The following is a 27848-nucleotide window of genomic DNA, read 5'->3' as shown; positions in this document are numbered from 1 at the left end:
AGGAGTCGGCATCTAAGATTCTTTTTTTGTTAATTAAAATTTTAAATTAAGAAGCTGCTTGGTAAAAACTAATGTTTTGACTCCACTGATAATTATCAATACTTCATACACCATTTTTTTTCTAAGTATCTTTTTTTCCATAGGCAGAAGGTTATGTAATTGGAAGTTGCATCAAACATATCCCTATTGCAGGTAGAGATATTACATATTTCATTCAGCAGCTCCTAAGGGAGAGGGAGGTGGGAATTCCTCCTGAACAATCTCTGGAGACCGCAAAAGCCGTAAAGGTAAAATCTTTTTAAAAATCTGCTTTTTTTTTAAAGAGGATGACTTTTTGCTTTAAAAAGTTGCCAGTGACCGCTTAAAAATGCAGACCTAAGAATTGTCTAGTTAACTTTGCTTTTCCTTTCATTTATTGAATTTTTTGACAACATGAGGGGGAAGGGAAGAAATAAGAATAATTGGCAATTAAGTCTTATTCTATAGAATACATTTCAAAAGAAAGCTGACATTTGATTAGGCTCTGAACTTGGTTCAGATTTTAGTTATTTTATTTAAAAAAATCTATAAACATTTGAACTTTTGAGTTTTGATTATCATGCATAACATCAGTACAGTCACCCAGTTCTGATCCTGCTGTGAGAGGCATGCAGGTGTGAACCCTTTTGTCCTTAGAAACCAGTGATTATATTGAGATTTCCATCTAGAGCCCCATTTGAAATCATTTGTGGAATTTGGGTCTTAAATACTAAACTGTGGGAACATTTCCTGACCAGCCTGTTTTCAAAGAAGGATTGAATGTAGGAGCAATATTTACCAAATTGGAGTGCCTGATTAATAGACTTAGACCTTGTCACATTCAGTTCCCCAATTACATTGTTTTCAGTTTGCCTGAAATATTCTTTACTGTACTGAATAATGGGGGGAATTTTTTGGCAATTTTTAATTCATTATATTTCTTTACAGGAAAAATACTGTTATATTTGTCCTGACATAGTAAAAGAATTTGCTAAGTATGATGTAGATCCACGAAAATGGATCAAACAGTATACTGGCATCAATGCAATCAACAAAAAAAAATTTATTATAGATGTTGGTTATGAAAGGTTTCTTGGACCTGAAATTTTCTTTCATCCTGAGGTAAGAATTTTTGCCTAATATTGCTTTATACTAAGTTTGAATGGAAGGGAAAATGCAATATTCTTGGTGCCAGAGCACCACCTTGTGGAAATAAGATAGCAATAAGTCTGGAAGGGCTGGATGACTTTATAGTATTGCTGTATGTGGAAGTTGGTTAAAATCTCTTGGTTTTCTTCAGGATCTATAAAAGGGTTAAGCCTTTTAATTTGTCAAATGCACATTAAAACAGGAAAACAGCTACCTGAAATCTCACATGACTGGGATAAGCAGGCCTTTCTATTTTTCTGCTTTTAAATACGTGTTTGCTGTTTTAACTCAAAATATACAATATATTCAGTAATGTAGTCAGTTCCTTGGATATCACTCTGATTTTCTAGCAACATGCTTGCACTGTCTCAAGTCTTGGACACTTAAGCATGTATTTCCTTTTAGATAATTAACAGGGCCAGTGACTCAAGTTTTAATACCAAAATCATGCCTGAAGCAGGCTCACTGAAATCAGTTTCTTTTAACATACTTGGACCTGTTTAATGTAACCACAGATTTTTTTTCTAAGCCTAATTAATAAGCAATGTTTCTCAAAATTACATTAAAAATGTTTCAACATTCAACGATTTTTAATTTTTCTCGGGATGTGTCTCATACACAGGACTCTGTACAAGCAGCTTTATCAGGCACCTGACTAGACCTTTTAAACATACACCATAGAATAATAGAAAATTAGGGTTAGAAGGGACCTCAGGAGGTCACATCTAGTCCAACCCCCTGCTCAAAGCAAGACCATCCCCAACTAGATCATCCCAGCCAAGGCTTTGTCTAGCCAGGTCTTAACCTCCAAGGATGGAGATTCCACCACCTCTGGGTAAACTGTTCCAGTGTTTTACTACTCTCTTAGTGAGAGAGTTTTTTCTAATATCTAACCTAAACTTCCTTTGCTGCAACTTGAGCCCATCGCTGCTTGTTCTGTCACCTGCCACCACTGAGAACAGTCCAGCTCAATCCTCTTTGGAACCCCCTTCAGGTAGTTGAAGGCTGCCATTAACCTTTCCTGCCCACCCCAACTAAAGAAGCCCAGTTCCCTCAGCCTCTCCCCAGAAGTCATGTGCTCCAGCCCCCTAACCATTTTTGTTGCCCTTTGCTGGACTCTCTCCAATTTGTACACATCCGTTCTGTAGTGGGGCATAGTACTCCAGATGTGGCCTCACTAGTGCTGCATATAGGGGAAGAATCAGTCCACTGTGACCCCCAGGTCCTTTTCTGCAGAGCTGCTGCCCAGCCAGCCAGTCTCCAGCCTAAAGCAATACATGGGATTGTTCCGTCCTAAGTGCAGGACTTTGCACTTGTCTTTATTGAACCTCATTGGTCCAATATTACAATTTGTCTAGGTCTCTCTGAATCTTAACCCTCCCCTCCAGCACATGTACTACTCCCCCTAGCTTGGTGTCATCTGCAGACTTGCTGAGGGTGCACTCTGTGCCATCTTCCAGGTCATTGATAAAGATATTGAACAAAACTGACTCCAGGACCGGGTGCCAACTAGATCTTGAGCCAGTGATCACTACCTGTTGAGCCTGATGATCCAGCCAGCTTTCTATCCACCTTACAGTTCATTCATCTAATCCGTACTTCCTCAGCTTGCTTGCAAGAATGTTGTGGGAGATCTAATTAAAAGCCTTGCTAAAATCGAGCCTCGCTTAAACCACATCCACTGGTCTCTATTTATTCACAGAGCCAGTCATCTCATCATAGAACGAATCAAGTTGGTCAGGCATGGCTTGTCCTTGGTGAATCCTTGCTGACTGTTTCTAATCACCTTCTCTTGCAAGGGCTTAGAAATGGATTTCTTGAGGATCTGCTCCATGATTTTTCCAGGAACTGAGGTGAGGCTGACTGGTCGGTAGATCCCTGGATCTTCCTTTTTCCCTTTCTTAAATGTGGGCATTATATTTGCCCTTTTTCAATCATCTGGGACCCCTCTCAATCTCCATGAGTTTTCAGAGATGATGGCCAGTGGCTCTGCAGTCACATTGGCCAACTCCCTCAGTACCTTTGGGTGCATTCAGTCTGGCCCCATGGACTTTTATATGTTCAGCTTTTCTAAATAGTACCTAACCTGCTCTTCTGTCACCGAAGGCTGCTCACCTCCTCCCCAAACTGGGAGCTGACCTTGCTTGTGAAGAGTGAGCTGAAAAAGGCTTTGAGTACTTCAGTCTTTTCTGCATCCTCTGTCACTAAAGATCCATCCTCTGTCACTAATGAACCATAGGATTGACAGTTGCCTACCACTTTCTTCTGGAAGCACATTCAAAGTGCTTGGGAGTTGCATGCAGTTTTCAAGCCATCATTTGGCCATTCCCATTACAGATGAATATCACTGTGACAGGGAAGCTGGCACTTTTTAGGGCAGTTGAATCCAGCCCCAGTTGTGACTAATCTAGCAGCTTCCTGATGATGTCTTGAAGTTAGAAATTGGGTGATACCTTACAGATCACTTTTATCATTATGAAAAACAACAAGTGGTTCAGTTGAGAGAGTTGCACCTATTTATATGTGGGAACATGGTATTGGAAAGGACTTCCTGCGTCACTGAGTCTCTTGCTGTCACAAGTGACCACATATATAATCTTCCTAAATGTTTATCAAGCCCCACCTTAAAAAAAGTCTGTGTCTCTTGCCTTCTTTGTTCTGTTCCTATTGGAGAACCTTGCTGACTTGCACCTTTTCATTTGTTGTCTAAATTTTATCATGACTGCTTTAAATGTATATCCTATTTATTCTTGTGCCAGCCTTAACCTTTAGTTTAAATAGCTCTCTCCCCTCCTGCCTCTCCTTCTTGGTATTTACTTCCCAGTCTGCTTACAGAAAGCTGTCACATTCTACCTTGGCCAATATTGTGCTAGACCAGTGACTTCCAACCTTTTTTCATTTGCAGACCCCTGAAAATGTCAAATGGAGGTACAGGATCTCTGGACATTTTGAATGGTGGTGCAGACCCCTTTGAATTGTTAAGTGTGGGTAGTCACATACTTTTGATTGATCATAGTCATTTTTCATGGACTCCTTAGACAGTCTGTGGACCCCTGAAGGGTCCATGGACTACAGGTTGAAAACCACTGTGCTAGACCAAGCAATCCAAGCTCTCTTAGTCTCCTCGTGTCAAATTGGCTCTCCATTCTCCTGATCATGCTACTAGCCCTCTTCCAGTTTTGAAGGTGTTTTTAGAAGGTGTGTGACCAGAATTATACACAGTACTCCAGAGGAGCTCTTACCAGTGTTGTGTTTAATCATTTTAATAGTTTCCTATCTCTAATGGAAATACCTCAGCTGATGAGTTCTAGGATTGCATTTGCCTTTTTAATGACCATGCTACATTTTATAGCTTATAGTTTGTCACAGGATGATTAATACACCAATGTCTTTCTCCTTTACTGTCGTTTTCAGCTGTTGAGCCACCATTTTATACCTGAAACTCTTATTAAATGTGTGACCTCACACTTTGTACAGTTAAATTTCCGCTCTACCTCAGGCTTCGAGGTTATATATCAATTTTTTTATACTGTGATCCTCTTCCATATTGACAGTGGCATCCAACTTCAGGCTAGTATTTTTGCCAAGTTTCTAAACGAAAATAAATTTAGTTCTAAAACCAGTCCTTAAGGAACTCCAGTAGTAACTGCCCTCTAATCTAATTTCATTTACAATACAATCCTTTTATACTGTTCCTTATCCATCTCATGGTTTTGGACTAATTCCTGTCTTCTCCAGATTAATAATTTTCCCCAAAGCATCATATCAAATGTTTTATTGAAGTCCTGGTAGATTTGATATATGGCAGTCCTCTTGTCTAGAATATCAGTTATCAGCTGCTTCTTTGGTACAATCTACCTTTGGTAACCCCATCTTGCATTTAATTTATTTTTTCTCACCTCCATGCAGTAGTGACAGGAGAAAATATTATTTGGGGGCCTGGGGGTGCAGTGCAGGGTGGTGTGGGGTCACCCCTCCCTCCCACAGGGCTGTTGCAGGGCCAGCATGCAACAGGGACACTGGACGCAGCGCTGCGGTGGTGGGACTGGAGTAGTGGAGCTCCGTTTGGTGGGGGCTAAACCCCATTAGCCCTGGCCTTCTGGTGCCTATGCCTCCATGTCAAAGTTTTTTCTTTCAAATATATTCTAAAGCCTTGCATACCATTTAGGTCCAGATTTAACAAGCCTGTGGTTTTTCCAGGCCACTTTTTCTTTTCCTTTATTAAACATGAGTACTACATTTTTTTCTGTTCACTCACCTGGTTACTATCCTACCATCCTTGACTTTACAGATTTATTAAAATATCCTTCTTACTAGGCTTTCAAATCCATATGCTAGTTATGTAGGTATTCTGGGGAGGAGATTGTCTGATTCCCCTTGCTGCAGTATGTTTAAAATATGAATTTTGCTTCAACCTTGGATGTGGTAACTTCATTTGTTTGCATTCCCATTCACTGTTCTGCTTAAACTTTGACGATTTTAATTTTTTTACAGTACTTCCGAAAATATATATAAAGTGCACATGCTTGAGAACACTGTATATATGCACAACTACCAAATATACAACCTTTAGTACAGTCAATTTTTGACAGTGTAATGAATGATTTGGAGTTACAACAGGCAAAAAGGACTTTATGGAGGGATGTGGCGAGTGCTGTGAAGCCTGTGTTTTAGTACATCAGGAGAATGTTTTATAACACAACAGTAATGTTATTTTTCTTCTGGTCACTACATAACATGTTCCATAAGCAGAAGTACCCTCAGCCCCAATTAATTTTTTTTCTTAGCATAAAAATGCTGGTGCAATCAGGGATGTTAAACATACTTTAAATAACTACCCATTTAAACTCTTCTAATTATCAGTTAATCTTTTAACTGATAACACTAGCACCCATGTGTTGCAACTAGTCCCTTCCTTCCCCTCTTCTCCTTCTTCTCCCTCCTAAGTCAGCAGTTCACAGCAGGGAGGGGGAAGCAGAGCCACATGTTACGACTAGGTGCTTTCCTGGGGCACTGTGCCACTTCCCTTCCCCACCAGACTGCATCCGGCACTAAACGTTAACTAATGCATTAACAGTATAAGTATATTTACCGTTTAATCTTTCACATCCCTAGGTGCAACATATTCATGCAAATAAACTCTTTAGGGTCCTGTCACCTGCATTGTCTCTTCTCTTCTTTGCCCTGCCCTGCCAACATGTAATCTGAGTGTCTGTTTTCTACTTTGACTTAGTTTGCTAATCCAGATTTTATGGATTCCATTTCGGATGTAGTTGATGAAGTTATACAGAACTGTCCCATTGATGTTCGTCGTCCATTATATAAGGTATGGTCCTTTTAGGTTAAGACTTAAGTAACTTTACCTGAAAATTAAATGTCCAGGGTCACATCGCGACTATTTAAATATGCAGATAGCATTGTTCTCTGGCATGAGATGTGTAAGCTCTAGACTAGAAAGTGTGACTAGAAATAAACTCCTTGTGGAAGTCAAATAAGTCATATTTCACAGTGAAATGCAGCTTATTATCTACTGCTTTGATTTTTAAAGCAGTTGAATCTGCCCAACAGTAATATGAATTGAGTAAGTGTTGTCTCTTAGGAAATAACGGGGTGAGGTTAAGCAACTTGCTCAAGCAACCAATGGAATCTGTATCAGATCTGGGATAATAATTTAAATTCTTATTTTGTTTTCATCTCAGGGTTCCAGACTGTTCCCATATCTAAGGGTACTCCTATAGTAACTTCCACTAGTAACTTCCCCTCGTACTTTGGTTTTAAGGTCTCTATTGTGTGGTAATCTTGCCTCTTGTTACTCGCTGCCCCCTCTTCCCCCTTGCTCCCACTCTTAAAGCCCTCACAGCTACATTCTGAAACGGGTTAAAATACATAAATAACAAAAAATATTAATCTGACTAGCATTTAATATTTTATGTTATTCTTCCAATATGGCTTTTAATCTACGAACAAAAAGATTTCTAAACTAGCTAAGAATAGCTTCTGAGCTGATTAACCCTGTGCATGTGGATCAGGCCTCAGCCGAAGAAGTCACATCAATCACCAATTTACTAGTATATGAAAGTGGAGGTGCAGATCAACACAACTGTAGCTACAGTACTATGGATACTTTTTCTGGATTTAAGGTGTGTGCTTGTAGTGAGTTTTTTCTTAAGATTGGAAGGGCACCTTTTACTGTTCTGTTTTACACCTCTTCAGTAGTGTAAATTATCATAAAAGGCTACATCACTGGTTTGTTTTACTCATGTAAAAGATGATGAGTTTTCTTTTGTGAGTTTTTTGTAAAAAGGAGGTTTGACTTTTCATTGTTGATCTTGAATGTATTTCTTGTAGGTGTCGAATGAGATGGTGGTATTCAGGGTTTCAGTTACACTGAAACGTTGAATTTTTCAATGGTTGTATGCGTGACATGGTGCTAGAGACAGTTGGTAGAGTAGGCATACATTGTGCCTCAAGACCGGTGTGGAAGAAGCATCTTTTTATCAGCACCATGTGGAGGCTACTGTCATCAGTGCTTGTGAAGAGATGCTTGGATTCTCTGCCAGGAAACATCAAGACTGGTTTGATGAGAACAACCAGGAGATCCAAGGCAAGCAGAAGGCCTTTTGTGCTTGGCAAAATGACACTAACTCCAAGCAAAAGAAATTGAATCTCCAACAAACCAAGGCAGAGGTCCAAAGGAGGACTCGCGATATGAAGAACAAATGGTGGGAAGATAAGGCGAAGGAGACTCAACATCTTGCTGACATCCATGATATGTGCGGTTTCTTCAGTGCCACCAAAGCCGTCTATGGTCTGAGCCCTTGGGGATAAACCTTTTGAGACATAAGGGAGGAGGAGACCTGATCATGGCAAGGGGAGCTATCAATGCCTGTTGGAAGGAGCATTTTGAAGACCTCAGAAGAGATTTTGCTGTTGACAGGAGTGTTCTCAACTTCATCCTGCAATATGCAGTCAGAGAAGATATTGGAATCCCTCCAACCCTTGTTGAGATGAGGTAAGCCATTAAGCAGATGAAGAACAAGACATCTGGAGCTGATGGAATCCCTGTTGAAATCCTTAAACAGGGAGGAGAGGAGCTCACATTACAGCTCCATGCCCTCTTCTTGAGGATCTGGAATGATGAGGAAATCCCAGATGACCTCAGGGATGCCATGATTGTGACAGTCTTCAAGAAAAGAGACAAGTCCGGCTGTGGAAACTACAGAGGAATCACCTGGTTGTCCACCCCAGAAAAGATAATTGCGAGAACCCTCTTGAACCATCTCCTTCCACTTGCTGAAGAGCTCCTCTCGGAATCTTAGTTTGGGTTTAGGGCATCAAGAGGTACAAATGACATGATCTTCAGAGCTTGCCAGCTGCAGGAGGAATGCCAGGCACCACATAAGCCTCTCTACATGGCCTTCTTTGATCTCACAAAAGCTTTTGACTCTGTCAGCCAAGAAGCTTGCGGAGGATCTGAAATATGGAGGCCTGCTGAAATTTGTCACCATTCTCTGCCTGCTCCGCGATGGTATGTGAGCGGTGGTTCTCAGTAATGGATCTATCACAGATCCCTTTGAGGTTAAAATGGGAATTATGCAAGGCTGCATCATTGCTCCAACACTCTTCTCAATATTTCTTATTGTGATGCTACATCTGACCACTAACAAGCTTCTAGTCGGAGTGAAGCTAAACTACCGAATGGATGGTAAGCTGTTTAACCTTGGGCAACTCTGAGTCGAAACCAAGAACACTCAGACCTCAATCATTGAGCTTCAATATGCTGATGATGTTGTAGTGTGTTCTCACTCAGAAGCAGACCTTCAACCACCCATTGACATTTTTACCGAGGCATACAAGAAAGTGGGACTGGCGCTTAACATTCAGAAGATGAAGGTCCTCCATCAACAAACTCCTAATGAACAGTTCTCAGTTCCAGCAATTCAGATCCACAGTGAAACGAGAATGTCGAGCATTTCCTGTACCTTGGAAGCCATCTCTCACAGGAGGGTGACATGGATGAAGAAATCCAACATTGCCTCAAATGTTCAAGTGTAGTCTTTGGACACCTGAAGAAATGTGTACTTGAAAATCATGATATCAGATCTGAAACCAAACTGGTTTATCAAGCAGTTGTGATCCCCACATTGCTGTATGGAGCCAAGACATGGAGACATAGGAGAAATCTAAAGTTGTTCAAGAAGTACCATCAACACTGTCTGTGGAAGATTCTCTGAATCCAGTGGGAAGACAGATGCACCACTGTTAGCGTCCTACTGTAAGCAAACACTGTGCGTATTGAGGCGATGATCACCTAACATCAACTTTGTTGGGCTGGCCATGTCATCTGGATGTCTGACTTCAGACTCCCAAAGCAAGTTTTATATTCTTCTAGCTCAAGGTGTGCAATCAAGAGGAGGGCAGAGAAGGCGTTGCAGGGATATCCTCAAGACCAACTTAAGAAAATGCACATCAATGTCCACATATGGAAGACTATTGCCCAGGACTGCCCCAAATGGAGGAAGAGTCTGTTGCAGGGATCTCTGTACTTTGAAACCTCATGACAACAGCAGGAGATGGACAAGTGGGAGCAGCAGAAACAATGTGTCGTCTAGCACTAATCAAATCAAGAATCCAGTGCCACCCACCCCACATGGAAACTCACGTCCAAGCTGCAGTAGTCTGTTGATCCCAGATAGGCCTCATCAGCCATCTTTGGACATACAGATAAGACAATCGTGGAAGACGGTCATCCTCAACAGTGAAGGATTGCCGAAGAAGGGCACAATGGGACAGCTCACCCAGGGATGGAAGCCTGAGAGTAAAACGAGTTTGGATGCAACAGAATGGTCTGTTTTCCCAGGTCTACTTAAGGAGAGGTTCAAGACTTCCTGCCTTGCAACTGTTGTATAATTGATATTCTAGCTGACTTTCACCGTTTCCCCCCCTCTTTTTTCTGCTCTGTTTCCTTTCTCTGTTCCTTAGCAGTATTTACTTCAAAATCATAATAGCTTCTATTAAGGTGGTTAGCCAGAGGGAAACAAGTGAAGTTGGGAGGAACTTGACTTGGGTTCTGCAGAGAAAATTCTTTCCCTGAGTTGCTAGGTTATTAAATACTCTTACTTCCCTTAGTTTTATAAGACCTAATGGACATTCTGGCTACATCAGAGTTGAAAACCATCTCCACTTTTACAGGCTGACTTGCCTCTTGTGATCTTTGTCGGTAATAATGTGGCCACTACAGAGATTAGTGCTAGACGACTGTTAGTCTCAGATGTTTCCAAGATTACCTTTATTTGGCTGAAAATACTTTATGATGGCTTAAAACTGGAGCTCACCTTATTTGTTGCACACCAAGGCTTCCTTAATATGCTGTCCGAGTGTTGTTAAGAGAGCAAGGGTCAAACATCCCAGGCAGGTGGTGCAATTATGGACAGAGTTACAGTAATTGCACAGATGGGCACCATGGTCTTGTTTCATTCTTTTAGAACTTCTTTGCTTTAAATAATATTTCAATTTATGTTGGCTACAGAAATTCACTGTGCCATCATTCTGACTTGATTATTTGATCCCTTTCATCTCTTGTTCTGTTTTTTTAAATCTAATCTTCTTCAATTTTCTTCCAGTTGTCTTGGTTGCCGTAGTTTAATTTGAAGCAGTATAAGATGACCAAGGTTGTATTACCAACTCTGATATGCGCCCATCTTGGCCAATAGGAAGGATTGCAAATGTAATGTGGTTGCTATCCTTATCATTTACTACTTTTATCAGCCTCTCTTCATTCTCAGCTAGTAATAGCAAGTGTGAGGAAGGATGGGTTTGAAGAAAAATGCTAAGGATGCCTGAGGGGATTAATATTGCCAGCAATGACTCAAAGACTTTTTGAAAAAAGTATTTAAATGTAGAGGTGTACCAATATATATTGGTGCCATATTGGATTGGCACTGATGAAAGGAAAATTAACATTATTGGTTATCAGCCTTTTTTGGCCAGTGTGGCCAATAATGTCACTGATTAAATATAATACGCCTTCTGGCTGGGGCCCCTGGATACCACATAGCATGTGTGCAGCCGCACGTGGCCAAGAATACAGCCAGGCATTGTGGAGAGCAAGTCCCTGCAGTAAGTCTGTGGAGGAGAAGGGGCACGGGGATGCCAACTGAGGCCCCCACGGTGAGGGAGGGAGTGGGGCTGGGACTCTGCCCAGCCAGGGTAATAAATGGGACCTGGGGCCAGGGTGGAGAGCAGGACAAAGCTGTGGGCGGCTCACCTGGGGGAGGTGGCTCCCTACCACTGTGTGCATCACTAGGGGAGGCCTGGGCAGCATGTGGCCCCCCAGATGGGTGCATGGGGCAAGGGTGGATGCAGGCTGCCTGCTGCGGGCTCGGGGCTGTCCACCCTGCTGCCTTTGCACCAGAAGCTGCATGCTGGCCGCGAGTCCCCTGCCCTCCTGGTAGCAGTAGCAGCAATGAGTTGTGCCTCCTGCTGCTGGGCAGCAGGGGAGATGGTATGGTCAGTATGGGCCTCCTAGGGCAAAGGCAGCAGGGCAGAGAACCCCAGGCTTGCAGCTAGCAGCCTGCATCTGCCCTCACCCTACTTAACTCTGCTCCTAAAAGCATCCCTACGCTTAAAAATGGTGACAGCTGCACTTGAACTAAAGCTCATTTGACAAGCTTTAGTTCAAGTGCCTCTGCTGCCATTTTTAAGTGCTGGGACACTGATCTCCTGGACAAGCCACCTGTGGCTCCATCCCACTCCCTGCCCTGGCCCCGGGGTCCCATTCACTGCCCTGGCTATGCAGCGCCTCTAGTTCCTGCCTGTGCCCCATTGTCTCCCTCACCATGAGGGCCTCAATTTGCACCCCGCACCCTTTTCTCTCTTCAGCCTTGCCTGCAGGGAAGTGCTCTCCATGCTGCCTGGTTACATTCTTGTAAATCGGTTATCAGATCAGTATCAGCCGAAATGCGTGGTGAATAATCAGGTATTGGTATTGGCCAAGAAAATCTTTATTGGTGCACTTTAAATCTTTAAATGTAGTGAATTAAATCTAGTTTTAAATAGTTTTAATAGTGAAAGTATCAAACCTTCTTAAATAACTCATTAAAATTGTCTGGACAGTGGCCAATATTTGCGAGTCCACCTCTAGCCATGGATGTTATCACAGGGTTTGTTATGGCAGGAATGGCACAAATTCAGCCAGGATTCTGAGGTTACCAGCCATCTCCATTTAAAAAATATTTTGTCTTGAATTTCTACTTGGGCCAGCAAATGAGATGGCAACAGTGAACTTAGTTTAATGTCTTAGTTTAAATTGAAAAGGGGAGTTTCAGGATACAACTTTTCCCTGTTGCTGCTTTAGAGGATCTGGAGTATATGTGAGTCCAAGTTCTGTTGTCAGATTTCAGCTGTCAACCTCCCACCTCCTAAATGAATTTTTATTCTAATACCTAACTGTATCTAATAAAATATTGGCATCTGAATGTGAGTCATGTTCTCCTAAGCTGTAGATACCTTGTCTATATCTATGGTACATGCTAAAGGAGAGTTTTGCTTATATGGAATGGTACAAGGGTGTACAGTCTTAAATAAAGATTTTGGGTGGTGATTTAAATTTTTTTTCCTGAAGTTTTATAAAATTTCAAGCTATTTTCAAACCCTTTATGAATGTGGCTTAAAAATGCACTGAATGAAAGGTAGGTGGCACTGTCTGACTATCATACTGTGGAAGTCTGGGATGTCCAGTAACCAGGTATGAAAATCTGTGAGTTGCAAATGAAGAGAATGTGTATTGCAGTGGTTCCCAGTTGAATTGTTAGATTTGAAGTTATTTTCAATTTGCAGTTGTAACTGTTTGCAGTTTTAGCAATGGCATGACTTATGAAACCATATTTGGGAAAGAAGAACTTTGCTAATTGATGCTTCAGCAAATAGCAGATCCACGGTTAGCAGTGTAAGGGGCGTGCAGAGCAGGGATACGCAGGTGCTGGCCAGCGGCTGCTTGCAGGCCATTAGATCTGAATCGCATCATTCTTTCTCACTTGAGTTATTGACTAGAGGGGAGGACAGGCAACTTCTGCTTTTCCTCCTATTTAGAGTAATATGGCCCATGCTATCAATAGGATCATTGAGAAAGAATAAACCTTCCCTTTCTTTTTCTAGTGTAGAGAAGAGCTCCTGTCCTCTCTTTATTCCAGGACATTTAACTGTTTGCTGTTAAAGATGATTGCCTCTGTCTTCCCTGTGCTTAGAAAAGAAGTTCCCACAACTCCTGCCATTCCTTCTGCTCTTGTTTGCCTCAAAGAAAATGATGGATGGAACAACTCAATGAGCAAATACAAATAGGGGAATGACAGTCTAGACTGCAGTATTTCAAAAAAGGACTTGGGGATTATAGTACCTTGCAAGTTGAATGAGTCAAGAATGTACTTTTGTGGCAAAAAAGCCAAACACATATTTGGGTGTATTAACAGGATTGGGGCATACAACTTCTGGAAGTGATTCTTCCATTGTCATACAACTTCTGGAAGTGATTCTTCCATGTGCCCAGCACTGGTGGACTGTACTTTTGTCCTTTGTGGGTGAAGATGACCGCATTCAGCGGGGGGGAGGGGAGGGAAGAAGAGAGAAAAGAAGTGGGAAAGGAAAAGAGAAAAGGAGAGAGAAGGAAAAGGAAAAAAAAAGGGAAAGGGAAAAGAACGAAGTAGGGTGGAGGCTAGGTCACATGAGTACATAGGTGATTTGTAAGTCCGATCTTTGCTTTGAACAATCTGCTGCAGCAGGGGCAGCACTACTAAGGCCTCACTTAAAGTACTAAATCCATTGTTAGGCATCATACTTTGAGAAAGATGTAGACGAATGGGGAAGAAGGCCAGAGGAGAGCAAGAAAAATGGGAAGATGGGAAGATCTGTTCTCATTTCTGAATCATGTGTAGGTGCTTGCACACCTAACAGTGCTGATACTGCTCTGCACCCTGTGATGCCCCTAAGGATTTCATGGCACCCCTATGTGCTCTAGTATTCCGGTTGAGAGTCATTGGCATAGATGGTTTAGACCAAGGGTAAGCAACGTGTTTTGGCTGGAGTGCCGAAAAAAATCACAATGTCTACCTTGTAAGGTGCCGGTGTGCCGGCACACCACAAAAACAAAACTGGGGCAGAGGGGGTACATAGCAGGATGCACTGCATATTTAATACTATTAATAATCATTAATGTTGCTTTTTTTTTAATTTTTATTTTTTTTACACTAAATAGCTGGTGTCAGGCGGGGAGCGGGGGCTGCCCCAGGGCTCTGCTACTCAGGCCACAGTGGGGGGCCCACCAGCACCAGAGGTGGGGCCCAGCCAGCCTGCGCAGCTCTGTGGGATGGGGCGCAGCCACCGTGCCCATGAAGGGATGCTGCCTGGCGGGGGCTTCTGTTTGGTCTCTGTGCGTGCCAGGTACAGTGTGAGTGGGAGCTGCAGCCACAGGCTGTTCCCTGGGCTCTGGGAACAGCTGCCGCAGCTTGTGCTCAGGGCTGAGCCAGCTGGGAGCCTGCAGCACAGCGGCTCTGTGCAGTGCCTGCCCCAGCCCTGGCCCCTTGAGGGGAGCTGTGGGTGGGCAAGGCTGGGACCCGGACAGGCTGAGGAGCCGCGGTGGCTGTTCCCAGGCTCCAGGGGGCTCCTGCGGCCAGGCCCTTGCACCGGGGATGGCTCTGCTCTGCCTGCAGTGTGCCCAGTGTGCAGGGAGGCCAATTCAGGAGAGAGAAGCCCCCCGAGCCCGGCGTCCTGCCCCAGCCGGGCAGCATCCCCATGTGCGCAGGGTGGCTGCGGCCCATCCCTAAGGAGCTCTGGGCCAGGCCAGGCTCCACCACGGGTGCCACTGGGCACCCCTGCCTGCCTGCCCACCACATCTCGAGCCTGCAGAGCCCCAGGGCCAGCCCCAGCCCCGCTTCCTAAGGACCTGACTGGGCTGGCTTGCCTGCGGCGCCTCCCCCCACGCCGCTCAGACCCTGTCCCGACCGCCCGGCTCCAGCACTTGGCACCTCGGTGCTGCCCCGGGTGGGACAGGGTGTCTGCCTGCCTGGGCAGCTCACTCCAGGAGCCAGCCAGGCTGGAGGGCGCAGCCTGGGGGCATGGGGCGGGGGCAGTAGAGCACAGATAGCCTCCCTGCCTGCGTTCTTCTGGCTCCGCCCCGGTACTTGCTGTGGCGCTGGGACTTGTGGCTGCACAGGAGAGCCCGGAGCAGCAACTTAAACAATTTTTTTGCATGCCTCGTGGCGTGTCAGGAAAAAAATATCTTCGCGTGCCACTGATGGCATGCGTGCCAGGGGTTGCCGACCCCTGGTTTAGACAAAGAGGTTGGGAATAGGATGAAATAGGTGACCTCTTCAGGCACCTTTCAGCTCTGTTTTTCAATGATTCTGACATAAACTCCCTTACTGGGCTGTGAAGTATGTGCCTACAACAGAAGTAAATCTGCTTTTGACTGCTGAAGTTAATGATGATGGAGACCTCTTCCAGGCCAAATGTATGTAAAGTCTCCGTGGGCACATCTACATTTGCTATTAGCATGCAGCAATAAACTTTGGCACATATTGCACCAGAATTTATTGCTCCTGGGTGCTACGTTTACATGTGCACCCAGGACCAAAGCGTGTTGAGCAAGGTTGGAGCAGCCTGCCAGCCTGGGGCTGCTCCAACTCGGCTCAGCATGCTGCAGAGGGGCTGGCTGGGGCACAAGGGTGCTTCAGTGCGGGGCTAGCCAGCAAGCAACTCCTGCACTGAAGCACCCTCGTGCCCCAGTCAACTGCATCAGTATCTACACATGCGGTGTGGCAGAGTAAAAAAACTCCACAATACAATCCTTAGTTTCCTGTGGTCTAATAGGGTTGCACGTGTAGACACGAGATGTTTTTCTGAGGAGCTAATTGGTCTACTCCTCACTGTCTTACATAGATACGCCCTGTCTTGACTTCTGTATGCTTTCTTGGATTTTTGAGTGTGGCTGGTTATGCCAGATTCTTTGTCAGGCAAAGGGGTGATAGGATTAAGCAATACCCATTTTAGTTCATGATCCAGCTAGCATTTGACCACAGCTTTTATTTTTATGAAAAAGTAATAAATCATCCTACTGCATTGTTTACACCCTTTCTATTAAAAATGTGTGAACGAATTGTATTGGGAGGCTATACCCCAAAACCCACGGATGTTAACTGGTATGGGATGTAATGTAAAATTCAGGCAATTCAATAGTATGAACAATGTAACGTATCAGTTAGACCTGAGCTAAATTGATATTGTATTATCTCATAAGTTGCTGACACCTTGAATTGACTTTTTTGATAATATCTTGAATGATCCTACCTGTTGATTAGAATCTTTAATCAAACTTTACTATTAGTGATGACCAGGGGTCCTGGTTTTCTCTGTTTAAAAATTGCAAATTTTCTGATAAAATTGCAGTTTCTGTTATTTAAGACCCTCAAAATCCGTGTTATTCTGCAGTTAAAATGAAATGCCTCTCTCTCTCTCTCAATATCTATATCTATATCGATAGATAGATAGATAGATAGATAGATATATCTATATATGAGCGAGATATATATATATAGATATAAAATCAGCTGAACACAATGTTTTATTGATGTATTTACAATTTTAAAACAGTTTGGAAGCCTACCAGTGCCTCAATCACTCTAAGTTTGAAATACCTATAAATGTTGGAATTTGATTTTGGATTTTTATCATGGAAAATCGGAGCTTCCTGTACCCCTTTCACTCGCCCCACGTCTTTGTGGCGCCGAGCAGCCCTGATATGCTGGTACCCTGCTCCTGTCCATGCAGTTGCCCCTCACTCCTGACCCACAGCTTCCTGACTCTGCCAGTGCTCTTCACTCTGGACCCACAGCCCCCCAGCCCTGCTGGTGCCCTTCACTCCTGACCCACAGTCCTTCCAGCTGTTCTGGTGCCCCTCACTCCCGACCTGCTGTCCCCTGCCCCCAGCCCCTCTGTGTATGAGGAAGGGAGTGGGTGTGTAGGGAAGGCGGGGGGGACAGGCGATGTGGTGGGGGGGAACATGCCCTCCGAGACTTCTGCACCCGCAGCGAGGTGTAGGGTCACATTCAGACTGGATCAGCTTCAGGCAAGGGCTGCCTCCACAGCCCAGAGGGTAGGACTCAGTGCTGGAGGTGAGGTACATAAGTGGCAGTGATGGTTGTGCGAAATTGCCCCTCACTGCTGCCAAGCGGGCAAGCAGAACCTTTCTTTGGCAGCTGTGGTCATGAAGGCAGCTCCTGTCTGGAGCTGGTCCAGCCTGGCTGCAGCCCTACACCCCACTGTGGGTGCAGAAATCTTGTGGGGAGGGGGTGCCAGTTTCCATGCCCTTTCCTCTCCTTGTGTGGCCTGTGCCCCTTGCCCCCTCCCCACCCTCCCATAGACAGCTCTCCACTGCTGCCTGGCTGCCACGTGCATTGCGCGCATGCATGTGCACAGGTGCCCCCCTGCCTCCGATTGCCCTCCTCGCACTCCCTGCAGCCCCTTGCAGGCTAGAACTTGGCCAGCCTGCAAAGGGAAACCTGTGCTTTCCTGCGTTTTTCTCCTTTAAGGGGGGAATCCACAGTTTTCTCCTTTAAAAGAGAAAATTCATATTTTTTTCTGTTGAAGGAGAAAATTCGTGTTTTTCCATAGTGAACTAAAAATCCGGATCCCAGCTGGTGACATGCTGTGGTTACATGCTGTGATGTATTGTGTCTCTTTTTATTGTTATGAAGAGCAGGTGAGGTGGCGCTTGGGTTTTGTCTATTTTATTGCTGGTGTGGTGAATGTTGAAACTAGTTTTAAATGAACTGGCTTAGTTACTGGTAGCAGGCTAACTGGCAGCACAAAGCTCAGTATGGGCTGCAAAAGATGTTTTAGGAGTCTGGTAAATACTTGATCCATTAGCTTTCTCTGAACTCTGTGCTGCTATTGGTAGACTGCTACCGGTACCTGAGCTAGCAAGCTGAAATTACCTTGGGGATGTATACATTACAGAAGGCATAACCTGTAGAAAAGTCTGGAGTCATAAAAAATCATAGAGAAGTCTACTCTGCCCTGCCTTAAGTATTAATTATGCAGTGGTTCAAGGACACAAAGTTAAGTCCATCTGGTAAAATGTTCCAAACACTTGTTTCTGTTTGAATTTTTTTGTTTTGTTTTTATTTTTTCTAAACAGCTGACATTCTTTGCTTTTTGGATGAAAATGAATTTAGGGGCATGGGGTTTTTTTTCTTTTTACATGGTGCATTAAGAACGCTTTTGATTGTTGGCTTCTTTGAAGAAACTCATATCTACTGAGTTTGCACAATCGGTTCCAAACAAGATATGAACATACATAGGTGTCTTTGGACAAGAACTGTTTCAAGTTTGGCTCAGCCCTGATGATAGCCTGCGAGATTTACTGATTATATACAAGCAGGTGTGAACTAATGAGGACTGCAATATATAGTGTAGAGCAAATTTAAACATACCTTGGGTACTGCAGGAAATCTTGATTTGGCTCCAGATACACTTTGGCATGATCTTTTCTCCCCAGCAGCATATCAGTAGTTAGTCAACAAGAAGTATTTCTGCGATTTGTTAAACTATATCCAAGCTGGATGTATTTAAATTTAATGGTAACAGTAGGAAGATATTTAACTTTTACATTTGCACACTTTCACTTTCATTCTAGGAAAAGTCTACATGAGACTTGTACATTTTTTAAGTGGTAGCAATATAACTTTAAATTGAATCCCATATACCTAAAGTTTAAGTTCGTGAAGACCGGAATAGAATTAATGCTATCCCTCTCTGTGCTATGTTCATTATCTCCAGACAGTACATTTTGATGACATATTCTTAATTGCTTTTTCATATGGCTCATGTGGATTTTTTTTAATACACCTAACAATTTTTTTTTATATATTGAACATGCAGCATTTTCAATCCATCTGAGGCACTGATGGACGAGTCTGGAAAGAGAGTACTTACTTTATTTATCCACATCTCAGCTTGGTGCCTCTAGATGTTTTTGTTTTAATTGCAGATCAAGTTCTTTTCCCACCTATTTGGGAATTGCTTTATTTATGCATTTTTGTTGTTTTCGCAACTACCTTTTTGCTGTCTTAGCATATTCTTGGCTACTTTATTTAAGATGAATATGAATGAACTCCAAGACATTCCTCTTTCTGGCATTACAGGGTTTTGTGAGAAATACACAGATGAACATAAATGGAGAAGCAAACTATTGTTTCATTTAACAAGTCAAATCACAATTTTTCTTGCTATTGATTATTCAACAGTCAAGCAGTTCAACACTTTGCAAGTGTGAATACTTGTTACAGATGTCATGGAGTTCATTGCTTTATGAAAAATTGTCTATGTGATGAGAAGATTACTCAAAGATTGGTATAGACCCAAGAGACATGCCACTTCTAGCTTACTACTTCAGTTCCAGTCTAGGTCTCTGATGTCAGACAGCTGTTACTATCTGATGGTACTTTGATCACTGTGACCAGTGAGCTGCTGATCTTCATTAAAGTTCATGTGGGCATGCATCCACAGCACAAAAACTTTTGCAATTAGCACTAATTGGCAACTTGGTTTGCAATTGCAGTAGTCTGGACATGGAGACTGACTTTGTTTCTGTTCTTTTTCAGCTTAGTGGTTACATAGATTGTTAGGTACTTGCTCTGCCACTCTCCATGCTGCATTAGATTTGAAATGTTTTACATTTTCACCATTTTGGGCATCTATACACGTGCTCTGGGGTTGAGAGGGGGCATTTTAATTAGAGTGCCTCTCGGAGTGGCTCTAATTAAAGTGCCCACAGTGTCATGTGTATTCAGCCTCCTGCGCTTCAAAATGGCCACGGGGGATGCTTTTAACTAAAGTTCATTCTATGAGCTTTAGTTAAAGCGCCCCTGCCATCATTCTGAAATGCAGGGGCATTGAATACATGTGACACGAAGGCTGCCAGAGGGGCTAATTAGCACGCTGCAGCAGACTTGATCAATTGAGTCTCCTCTGATGCATGCGAATTAAAACATGTCAGAGCAGAGTTCTGTCATGTGTATAGGTGCCCTTTATTTGGCACCTATTCTCAAGTACTGAAACCATGTAGTTAGTTTTGATGGTGCAGGATGGTAGGTGAAAATGCATGCAAAATTAAAATTTAGAATTTAGAATTGTTTAGAATTTTCTCAGTTGAGTTAAACCAGTGGGATTTTAGTAGGGTCCTGAACAGCCAGAACAGTATAATACAACCAGGTAGTGGTTAGGCATCCTTCAAATTTGAAAACTTTTAAGAAAACAAGAGCTTGGTATGTTGTACCATTCCCTCTCTCTTATCTTGTATATTGTCTGTCCTCTCTTTGGCCTGAGTGTCTTGAGACACAAAACTAACCAGTATCTGTATTTGGAGGTTTAGGTCTAAAATGTTGGTTGGTTAGTTAACTATGTAACTTGTTATCCTGACTCCTCAAAGCAGTCTTATTTGATGCCAAGAATAACATTTCTTACGCTGTACCTCTCTACTAATTTTTGATGTAGAATTTCCTCTCCTTCGAGCGTGTCTACATATCACCATGTTTTAGTACTTCCTTTTGGAAGTACTAAAATACGGTGCAGCATGGACGATTACTGTGCCAAGCGGGCAGCACACACTTAGATTTCCCCACTACGTCGCTGTAGCCAGCGATCATGTGTAGATGTGTGTGATCGCTACATTGCCATAGCACGCCATACAGTGACATAGCACATTGCTTGGGAAGAAAAACCAGCAGCATCCCTATCGGCTCGGCAGTGCTATGCTGGCTAGCACTACAGATGAAAGGGACTTGGGGGTCATGATTGACCACAAGATGAACATGAGCCTTCAATGTGATGCTGCGACTAGTAAAGTGAGCAAAATGCTGGCTTGCATCCATAGATGCTTCTCAAGCAAATCCCGGGACGTCGTTCTCCCATTGTACTCGGCCTTCGTAAGGCCGCAGCTGGAATACTGCGTTCGGTTTTGGGCCCCACAATTCAAAAAGGATGTGGAGAAGATTGAGCGAGTCCAGAGAAGAGCTTGCGCATGATCAGAGGTCAGGAAAACAGACCTTACGATGACAGGCTGAGAGCTATGGGACTCTTCAGCCTGGAAAGTGCAGCCTTAGGGGCAATCTGATGGCCACCTATAAGTTTGTATAAGGGGTGTCCACCAAGATCTGGGGGAACTTTTGTTCACCAGAGTGCCCCAAGGGATGACGAGGTCAAATGGTTATAAACTCCTGCAGGAATGTTTCAGGCTGGACATAAGGAAGAATTTCTTTACTATCTGAGTCCCCAAGGTCTGGAACAGCCTGCCATTGGAGGTGGTTCAAGCACCTACTTTGAATGCCTTCAAGAGAAATTTAGATGTTTATCTTGCTGGGATCCTATGACCCCAGCTGACTTCCTGACCCTGGGGCAGGGGGCTGGACTCGATGATCCTTCAGGTCCCTTCCAGCCCGAATGTCTATGAAATCTATGCTACATCGCTGCAGGGCAATGTGTAGACGTGCCCTTTGCATAGCTATTTTCTTTTGCATTGTGTTAATAACCCTTTTAAAATATGTTAAGTAGAAACAGCTTTGCATGTAGGTAGAGTACCAACCTGCCATTTAATGGCTATTTTTCTCTTTGAATGCATAGTCTACATAAACCCCTGAAAATGTAGATGAAAGTCGGCACTTTTAACATGTTTGACAATCAGAAATCAGTTCAATAAAGTAACTTTCCTACAAGAAAGCTCTAGTTGATGCTCTGTTATGTAAATGAAGTAATACTTAAGGGGTTTGGTATATTTTGAGAGCTTCAGAACAATTTTTGCTTCTTGGCAATTGACTTAAGCTCTTCTTTTAGATTCATGTTTCTTTTGTCTTTTTGTAGAATGTGGTTCTTTCAGGAGGATCCACAATGTTCAGGGACTTTGGACGTCGACTACAGAGGGATTTGAAAAGAGTAGTGGATGCGAGATTGAGACTTAGTGAAGAACTCAGTGGTGGTCGGATAAAGGTAGGCAAGAATCTGAAATTTTATCAGTTATGTGAACATGTGAAGTGAGTGGAAGTACTCTAAAGCAACTACCAGACAAATTGGTGGGAGACTTCATTTCTGCATAAGAACACTGGACAAGTAAGAGTAAGAAGTAGAGTTTAGCATCTGAAGTAATGAAGGATGAAAGAAAGGTAGGTAGCCTTGATAGTCTGAGGTCAGGCAGAAGACGGTGTAGAGATGCACCTTACGTAGTTAAAGAATTAGTGAATGATGTTTCTGTTTATACCAGTGGTACCAAACTTTGGATCCTGTGGGCCAGGTGAGTGGGTCTGTGTGTCTGATCTGGAATGTGCAGGGCTGGGGCCTGATCTGGTGTGTGCTGGATTGGTTCCTGACCCTGCATATGCTGGATTGGGTCTGCTGCCCCAGTCCTGCACACCTCAGTCAGATCCCTGCATGGGACTATTTCATTTGGCTTGTGGGGCTTGGAAACTTGGGGAGCGGAGGCAGTGTTAAGTACCACCACTTCTCTGCTGCCAAATTTTCAGACTCTTGGGGGAGCCCCTGTGGGCTGCGTCACTTGACTCCACAGGCCAGATATGGCCCATGGACTGGGGTTTGAGTGCTCAGTATGTGGGTAGCCTTATACTTCATTGTACAGCCCCAAAAGATCATATTGCATTATATGAGACCTGTGTTTGAAAATGGAATCAAGGGCACTTTTCTCTTTGAAATTGAAATTCAATACAGAGTAATGGTAAAGCTGCATTTACTGGTGGACAGAGATGCATCATCAGCTTTCCTTCAGCTTTCTTTATATATGGCATAAGTGGGCATACATTCCCCTCCTGTTGCCACATGTCAGGGTTTTTTTTCCCACGTCCTGCAGAACCATTGGGTTTTGGCTGGGATGTGCCAGTGCTCCAGTTGGGACTAAAACCCAGAGGTTCCTGGCTAGAGGGTCTTGGCCTTCTGCACAGGTTAAGTCCAATTTCTATATTTGGAGTCAGGAAGGTTATTTTATCTCATGGTCAGATTGGCATGGACTATTGAGGGTTTTGCCTCCTGTAGAGGGAGGGCATGGCCCTCTTTCTTGGATCTTGAGCATATTTTAATGACCCTCACAGCAGCAGGATGCTGGTTGCTATTGTCCCCATGCTTTACCAATGGCATGCGTAGGGTGTTATACCTTGTGGTCGTGTGTCAAGGTTGGCTGTAATTTTACCAAAAGCCTAGACACTAGAATTGTTTATGATAGTTTGAATGGAGATGATCCTGCCACAGGCAAGGGTTTAGACTAGCTGACCTCCATAACTATACTAGCAGAAGCTCTGTTGGATTGACAAGCCCTTAGTGTAGGCAGAGGAATGCACAGGAGCATCCAGTCCTGGCTAAAAATGTGTGCACTGCTGATCCTGGGTAGCTAAGTAATAAAATCATATGATTGACTAAACTTGTTCTGTCTTTACTTTCTAGCCCAAACCAGTTGAAGTTCAAGTGATAACACACCATATGCAGCGTTATGCAGTTTGGTTTGGAGGTTCCATGCTTGCTTCAACAGTATGTCTTTTATCAGCTTTTTTCCGAATTTCCTTCCCTATGTATTTTCTAGTGCTGGTCATCTGTGATCAGTGTTATTAGGTTTAAAATGCTGTTCACTTTAACATCCAAAATGATGTGTGTTGTACTAGAACATAATCGATTTAGCCAAATCCTGGAAACTTTTTTCAGTTTTTATTTGGGCAAAACTTCTATTGAATTTATGGGACCTCTGCTTGAGTAAGGACTATGAGGCTTGATCTATTTGCATGTGGTTGTATAGTTGACAACTTAAATATAGGATCTTCCACATTACTAAGGTCAGTGCTCTAAGAATAGTAAAGACTCTGAATACAAAGCCTCATTTTTAGTTTCTTAATCCTAAGAGAGAAAATACAAGAAAATTGGGCATTTTTCATTGCTTTGAACTGTGGGCTTTTTTTACTGCAATGCCTGCAGATCAATTATTCGCAGAACCCTTCTCCAGAGAGATTGCCATCCATTAACTCTTATTTTATGCTTTAAAAGGCATAAGGGTATATCGTAACACTGTACTTCAGGAGAAGTGTTTCACAGATGATTTCATTGGTTTGTGTATGTGGGGGGTTTTTTGGGTACATTTTTATGCACTTGTATATTCTTGATTTATTTTTATTTGTTCTTAGCCAGAGTTTTTTCAAGTATGTCACACCAAGAAAGACTATGAAGAATATGGCCCTAGTATTTGTCGTCATAATCCTGTTTTTGGAGTCATGTCATAATGCTTGTCTACTGGAAGTAGCGGTTCATATATCTTGCTGGTGGAGAAACTCCTGAAATGGAAGAAGACAACAGTTATTGTAAATACTGAAGCAAGATGTGGATGTTCATCTCCTGGGAACATTTGGGTCACCATAGTGCACTACAACACTGCATACAGCCCAGATTCATTTCATTAAAAGCCATTTCTGTGCTGACTACTTTAAAGCCTATTCCTCTTTCTTCCTAAATGTGAGCTTCTAGGTGGTAGGCCAGTCTGTTTAGGAGACTGTGCAAACACTACTGAGGTCAAGTCTAGAAGATTATGGCATTGTTTTACTGCCTTGGGAAAAGTAAAAAGCGTTTAAGCCTTTTCCACCTGGGCTTTGCTCTTGCAATCGAATCTTTATGGCCAGATCTTTGTGCCTGTGTGGAGCCCCATTGATTTTAGTGGGACTCGGAATGGATTTAAGTGTCTGCTCACAGTTCACATTGCAGGATCAGAGCCTTACTTTATAAATGGATGGTTTTTCATATCATTTTGTATTTTATGATATTGGTAGGTTTGACTGGTTCTAAGCATGGACAGCTATCAGTATCATGGAGTGATGTGGCAAGTTTCCAGGTGTGAGGCATATATTGAAGTTGTACTGGTGTGTCTTGCTGATGGGGAAAAAAAACAGCCGTGTGCGCTAGAAAATGGTTTGTTTTTGTTTGAGTGACATGAACTTTAAGCAACTTACAGTGTTGTGTGAGGTTTATACAGCCTATTTTACTTTTTGTTATGTTTGAATTTTTTTGAAGGTGTTTTATAGAAGATAACATTTTTTTTTGGTGTTGGTGAGTGGTGGATGAGATGCTGCCTTGCACCAGTGAAATAAACTGTTGACATCTTTACAAATGTTGTAGTCTTGGTTTATAAATTCCTTTCCCCATATTTTGTTTGCCAAGAAAATGCATGTATTTACATATATGATGAGCACAGAGTAAGCTTTAGATGCAGCGGTGTAATTTTAAATCACTTCACTTCCACTTTAAATGCATCTAGAAGGATGATGTTACCGATTTATGGTCTCAAGAATTTTGCAAAGACCCTCACTTCAGTCAATTGAGGTCACCTCCTTAAGCAAGTAAATGGATCACCTTGGGAATAATACTCAAATGTCAACAACTCTGAACTCTCAAAAAAAATTGGAAGAAATAAATGTTGGAGATAAAAACCCTCTAGTAAGGTAGCCTTACTTCCTTCTAGCTCCCACATGTGAGATGGAGAGCTTTTAGCAAAAGCTCTTCAACTGGACTCTTCTGTAATAGACTGTGAAGACCGAGGTGGATGCTTTGACCCAGATGCACAGGGCCACTGTGCTTAGCATTGCAATACGTATTTTTTAGAAGCTGAATCTAGAACTCTGCATTTCGGGTCTTGGTTTCCCATATAATACATGAAGAGAATTGGGTGCTTCACAGTGGGATGCACAATGCCCAGCCTGCTGTGTTGAGTCATCCACAACTAGCCAATGAAGAAATGCTGAGGAGAGGGGGGTGTCTTCTCTGGGTTGACCTACTCAGCACTAGTGAGGGGATGCCACTTCTTCCTTCAGATTTACAACCTTCAATTCTCTCCTAAATACACTTAGGCCTTTTCTTTCAAAAATAGGGCAGGGGTCCTCCTTTCCTCTTAAATCAGAGGAACAGATGGTTTTGGAGCTGATCCCATACCACTGAGTTTTAGTGTATAGAGCATTCGCTTCTCATATGGGAGGTGTAGGGTCAATGCCCTCTTTAACAAGAAGGGGTTCAGGGGGTCTCCTAAGACAGTGTCTTTACCATCAGGCTATTGTTGGCTGGGCTGGGTTGTTGTGAGCACTCTCTGTCCCTTTTGAAACGGCTGCTATGCAGAATTAAAATCAAGGTTCATTGAGGTATAGAGAGGAAGGTGTTGCAGGAGTGAGCATGACAATAATCTATTGTTTAGTGCAGTCTCCTGAGCATGGACAGTCCTGTATTTGAATCCCTCGGGCAGAAGAGGCATTTGAACACAGTTCTCCCATGTATGAGAGAGTGCTTTAACCACTGAGCAATTATATAAAGGGGGAGTCTCACAGGAAGGCATTGATCACTTCATGTAAAAGGAAGTGGCAGTTGCTTTATAGAACCTGATCTGCAAGGCATAATCTGAGAGCACCTTGCTCAGGAAAGCAATATGGAAGCATGCTAGTTCCTGGCTGCTTGATGAGCCTGCATGCCAGGTAGCTCAGCCCTCTTGGGCAAGCCCAGAAATGGAAGTTTAAGTGCCTCAAACTGAGGCACCTGTGGAGTTGAGTAGCTTCAGTGGCAGCTGAGCAGGGATGTTGTACGTTACAGTTTGGGGTTAGGAGCATAAATTCCAGTTAAGGCCCTCTTTTGGATTGGGCCCTTGATCTTAGTTAAGTGCTCCAATTGGCCAGATTGGTGATCCTGAACATATGAAGCATATAGAACTTTATGGAGTAGAGTCAATGTTGGCAATTACTTAAAGTAGCTAGACCATTTAATTAATGTTAGGCATTGGATTTGTTATTTTACAAGTCATTTGATTCTTTTTAATTAACATGCAGCTGCATCTGCAAGAGTTCAGCCTGCGTATTTTTGCTGTTCAGCAGGATGGAAAATTCCTTAAGGTACCAGTTATTTTGGAGCCTTGTAGTCAAGGTAATGACAAGTTCCAGTTGCTATTGAGACAAAGTTGCATGGTATTGAATGAAAGGGGGAGAATAATTGGGAAAGGGTATCTGGCCAGTTAAGCAAGTTGTACATGTGTCTGTGTGAGAGAAAACTCGTAGTAAAAGGGGGAAAAATAGTTCATCAGTCCAGAGACTGAAGTTCCTTTACCACAGAAAGAAGATGAACAATAACCACTTCGCAAACACTGCCCCTACCATGTCTCAGCTTTGAACTAGAGAGAAATCTCCTTAATAAATCATACCTGTTCCTTGCCTCACTTGCTGTATCAAAAATTAAAACTAATGCTGGTCTATCCAGAAGTTGCCATGTGGTCGGGTGTGCAGAGAACTGGGACTTCGGAGACCTGGATTCTATTTTTGCCTTTGCCACTGGCCCAGTGGGTGATTGAAGGTAAGTCACTTCACCTTTCCGTGCCTTGGTTTCCTCCCTCTAATATGGAGAAAACAATGCTTGTGTTTTATACAGTACTTTGAGGTCTATTAATGAAAAGTGCTATGTTAAGATAGAGGTGGTATTTAAACCAGTGCCACTTTGTATAGAGACACCACTTGTTCAAGCCAAGCTCCTATAAGAAATTTCTTTTGATCTGTTCAGGGCTAGTGCAGGTGCAAATTTGGGTTTGTCATCTAGTCATGTGGCTGTCATCTAGAAACTGCCAGTCCATT

The 27848-nt window shown here is 43.1% G+C and overlaps 1 protein-coding gene across 8 annotated transcripts in view; it reads left to right on the top strand.

The window, feature by feature from the left end:
• Positions 1-25360, top strand: part of ACTR3B (actin related protein 3B) — a 45509-nt gene extending 20149 nt beyond the window's left edge. For 7 of the 8 annotated variants that reach the window (XM_019498949.2, XM_019498960.2, XM_019498969.2 and 4 more), the window contains 6 exons: positions 144-287; positions 967-1140; positions 6401-6493; positions 22075-22200; positions 23659-23742; positions 24391-25360. In XM_019498949.2, coding sequence (XP_019354494.1) covers positions 144-287; positions 967-1140; positions 6401-6493; positions 22075-22200; positions 23659-23742; positions 24391-24537 — 768 coding nt within the window. In that variant the 3' untranslated portion in view covers positions 24538-25360. Of the gene's footprint in view, positions 1-143; positions 288-966; positions 1141-6400; positions 6494-22074; positions 22201-23658; positions 23743-24386 lie in introns of all 8 variants that reach the window. The other variant, XM_014608961.3, reaches the window with a different exon arrangement.
• The last annotated feature ends 2488 nt before the right edge of the window (positions 25361-27848 follow it).

This window comes from Alligator mississippiensis, chromosome 5 (assembly GCF_030867095.1).
Source record: "Alligator mississippiensis isolate rAllMis1 chromosome 5, rAllMis1, whole genome shotgun sequence".
Taxonomy (NCBI): Eukaryota; Metazoa; Chordata; order Crocodylia; family Alligatoridae; genus Alligator; species Alligator mississippiensis.
This window is presented reverse-complemented; position numbering and strand designations above follow the sequence as displayed.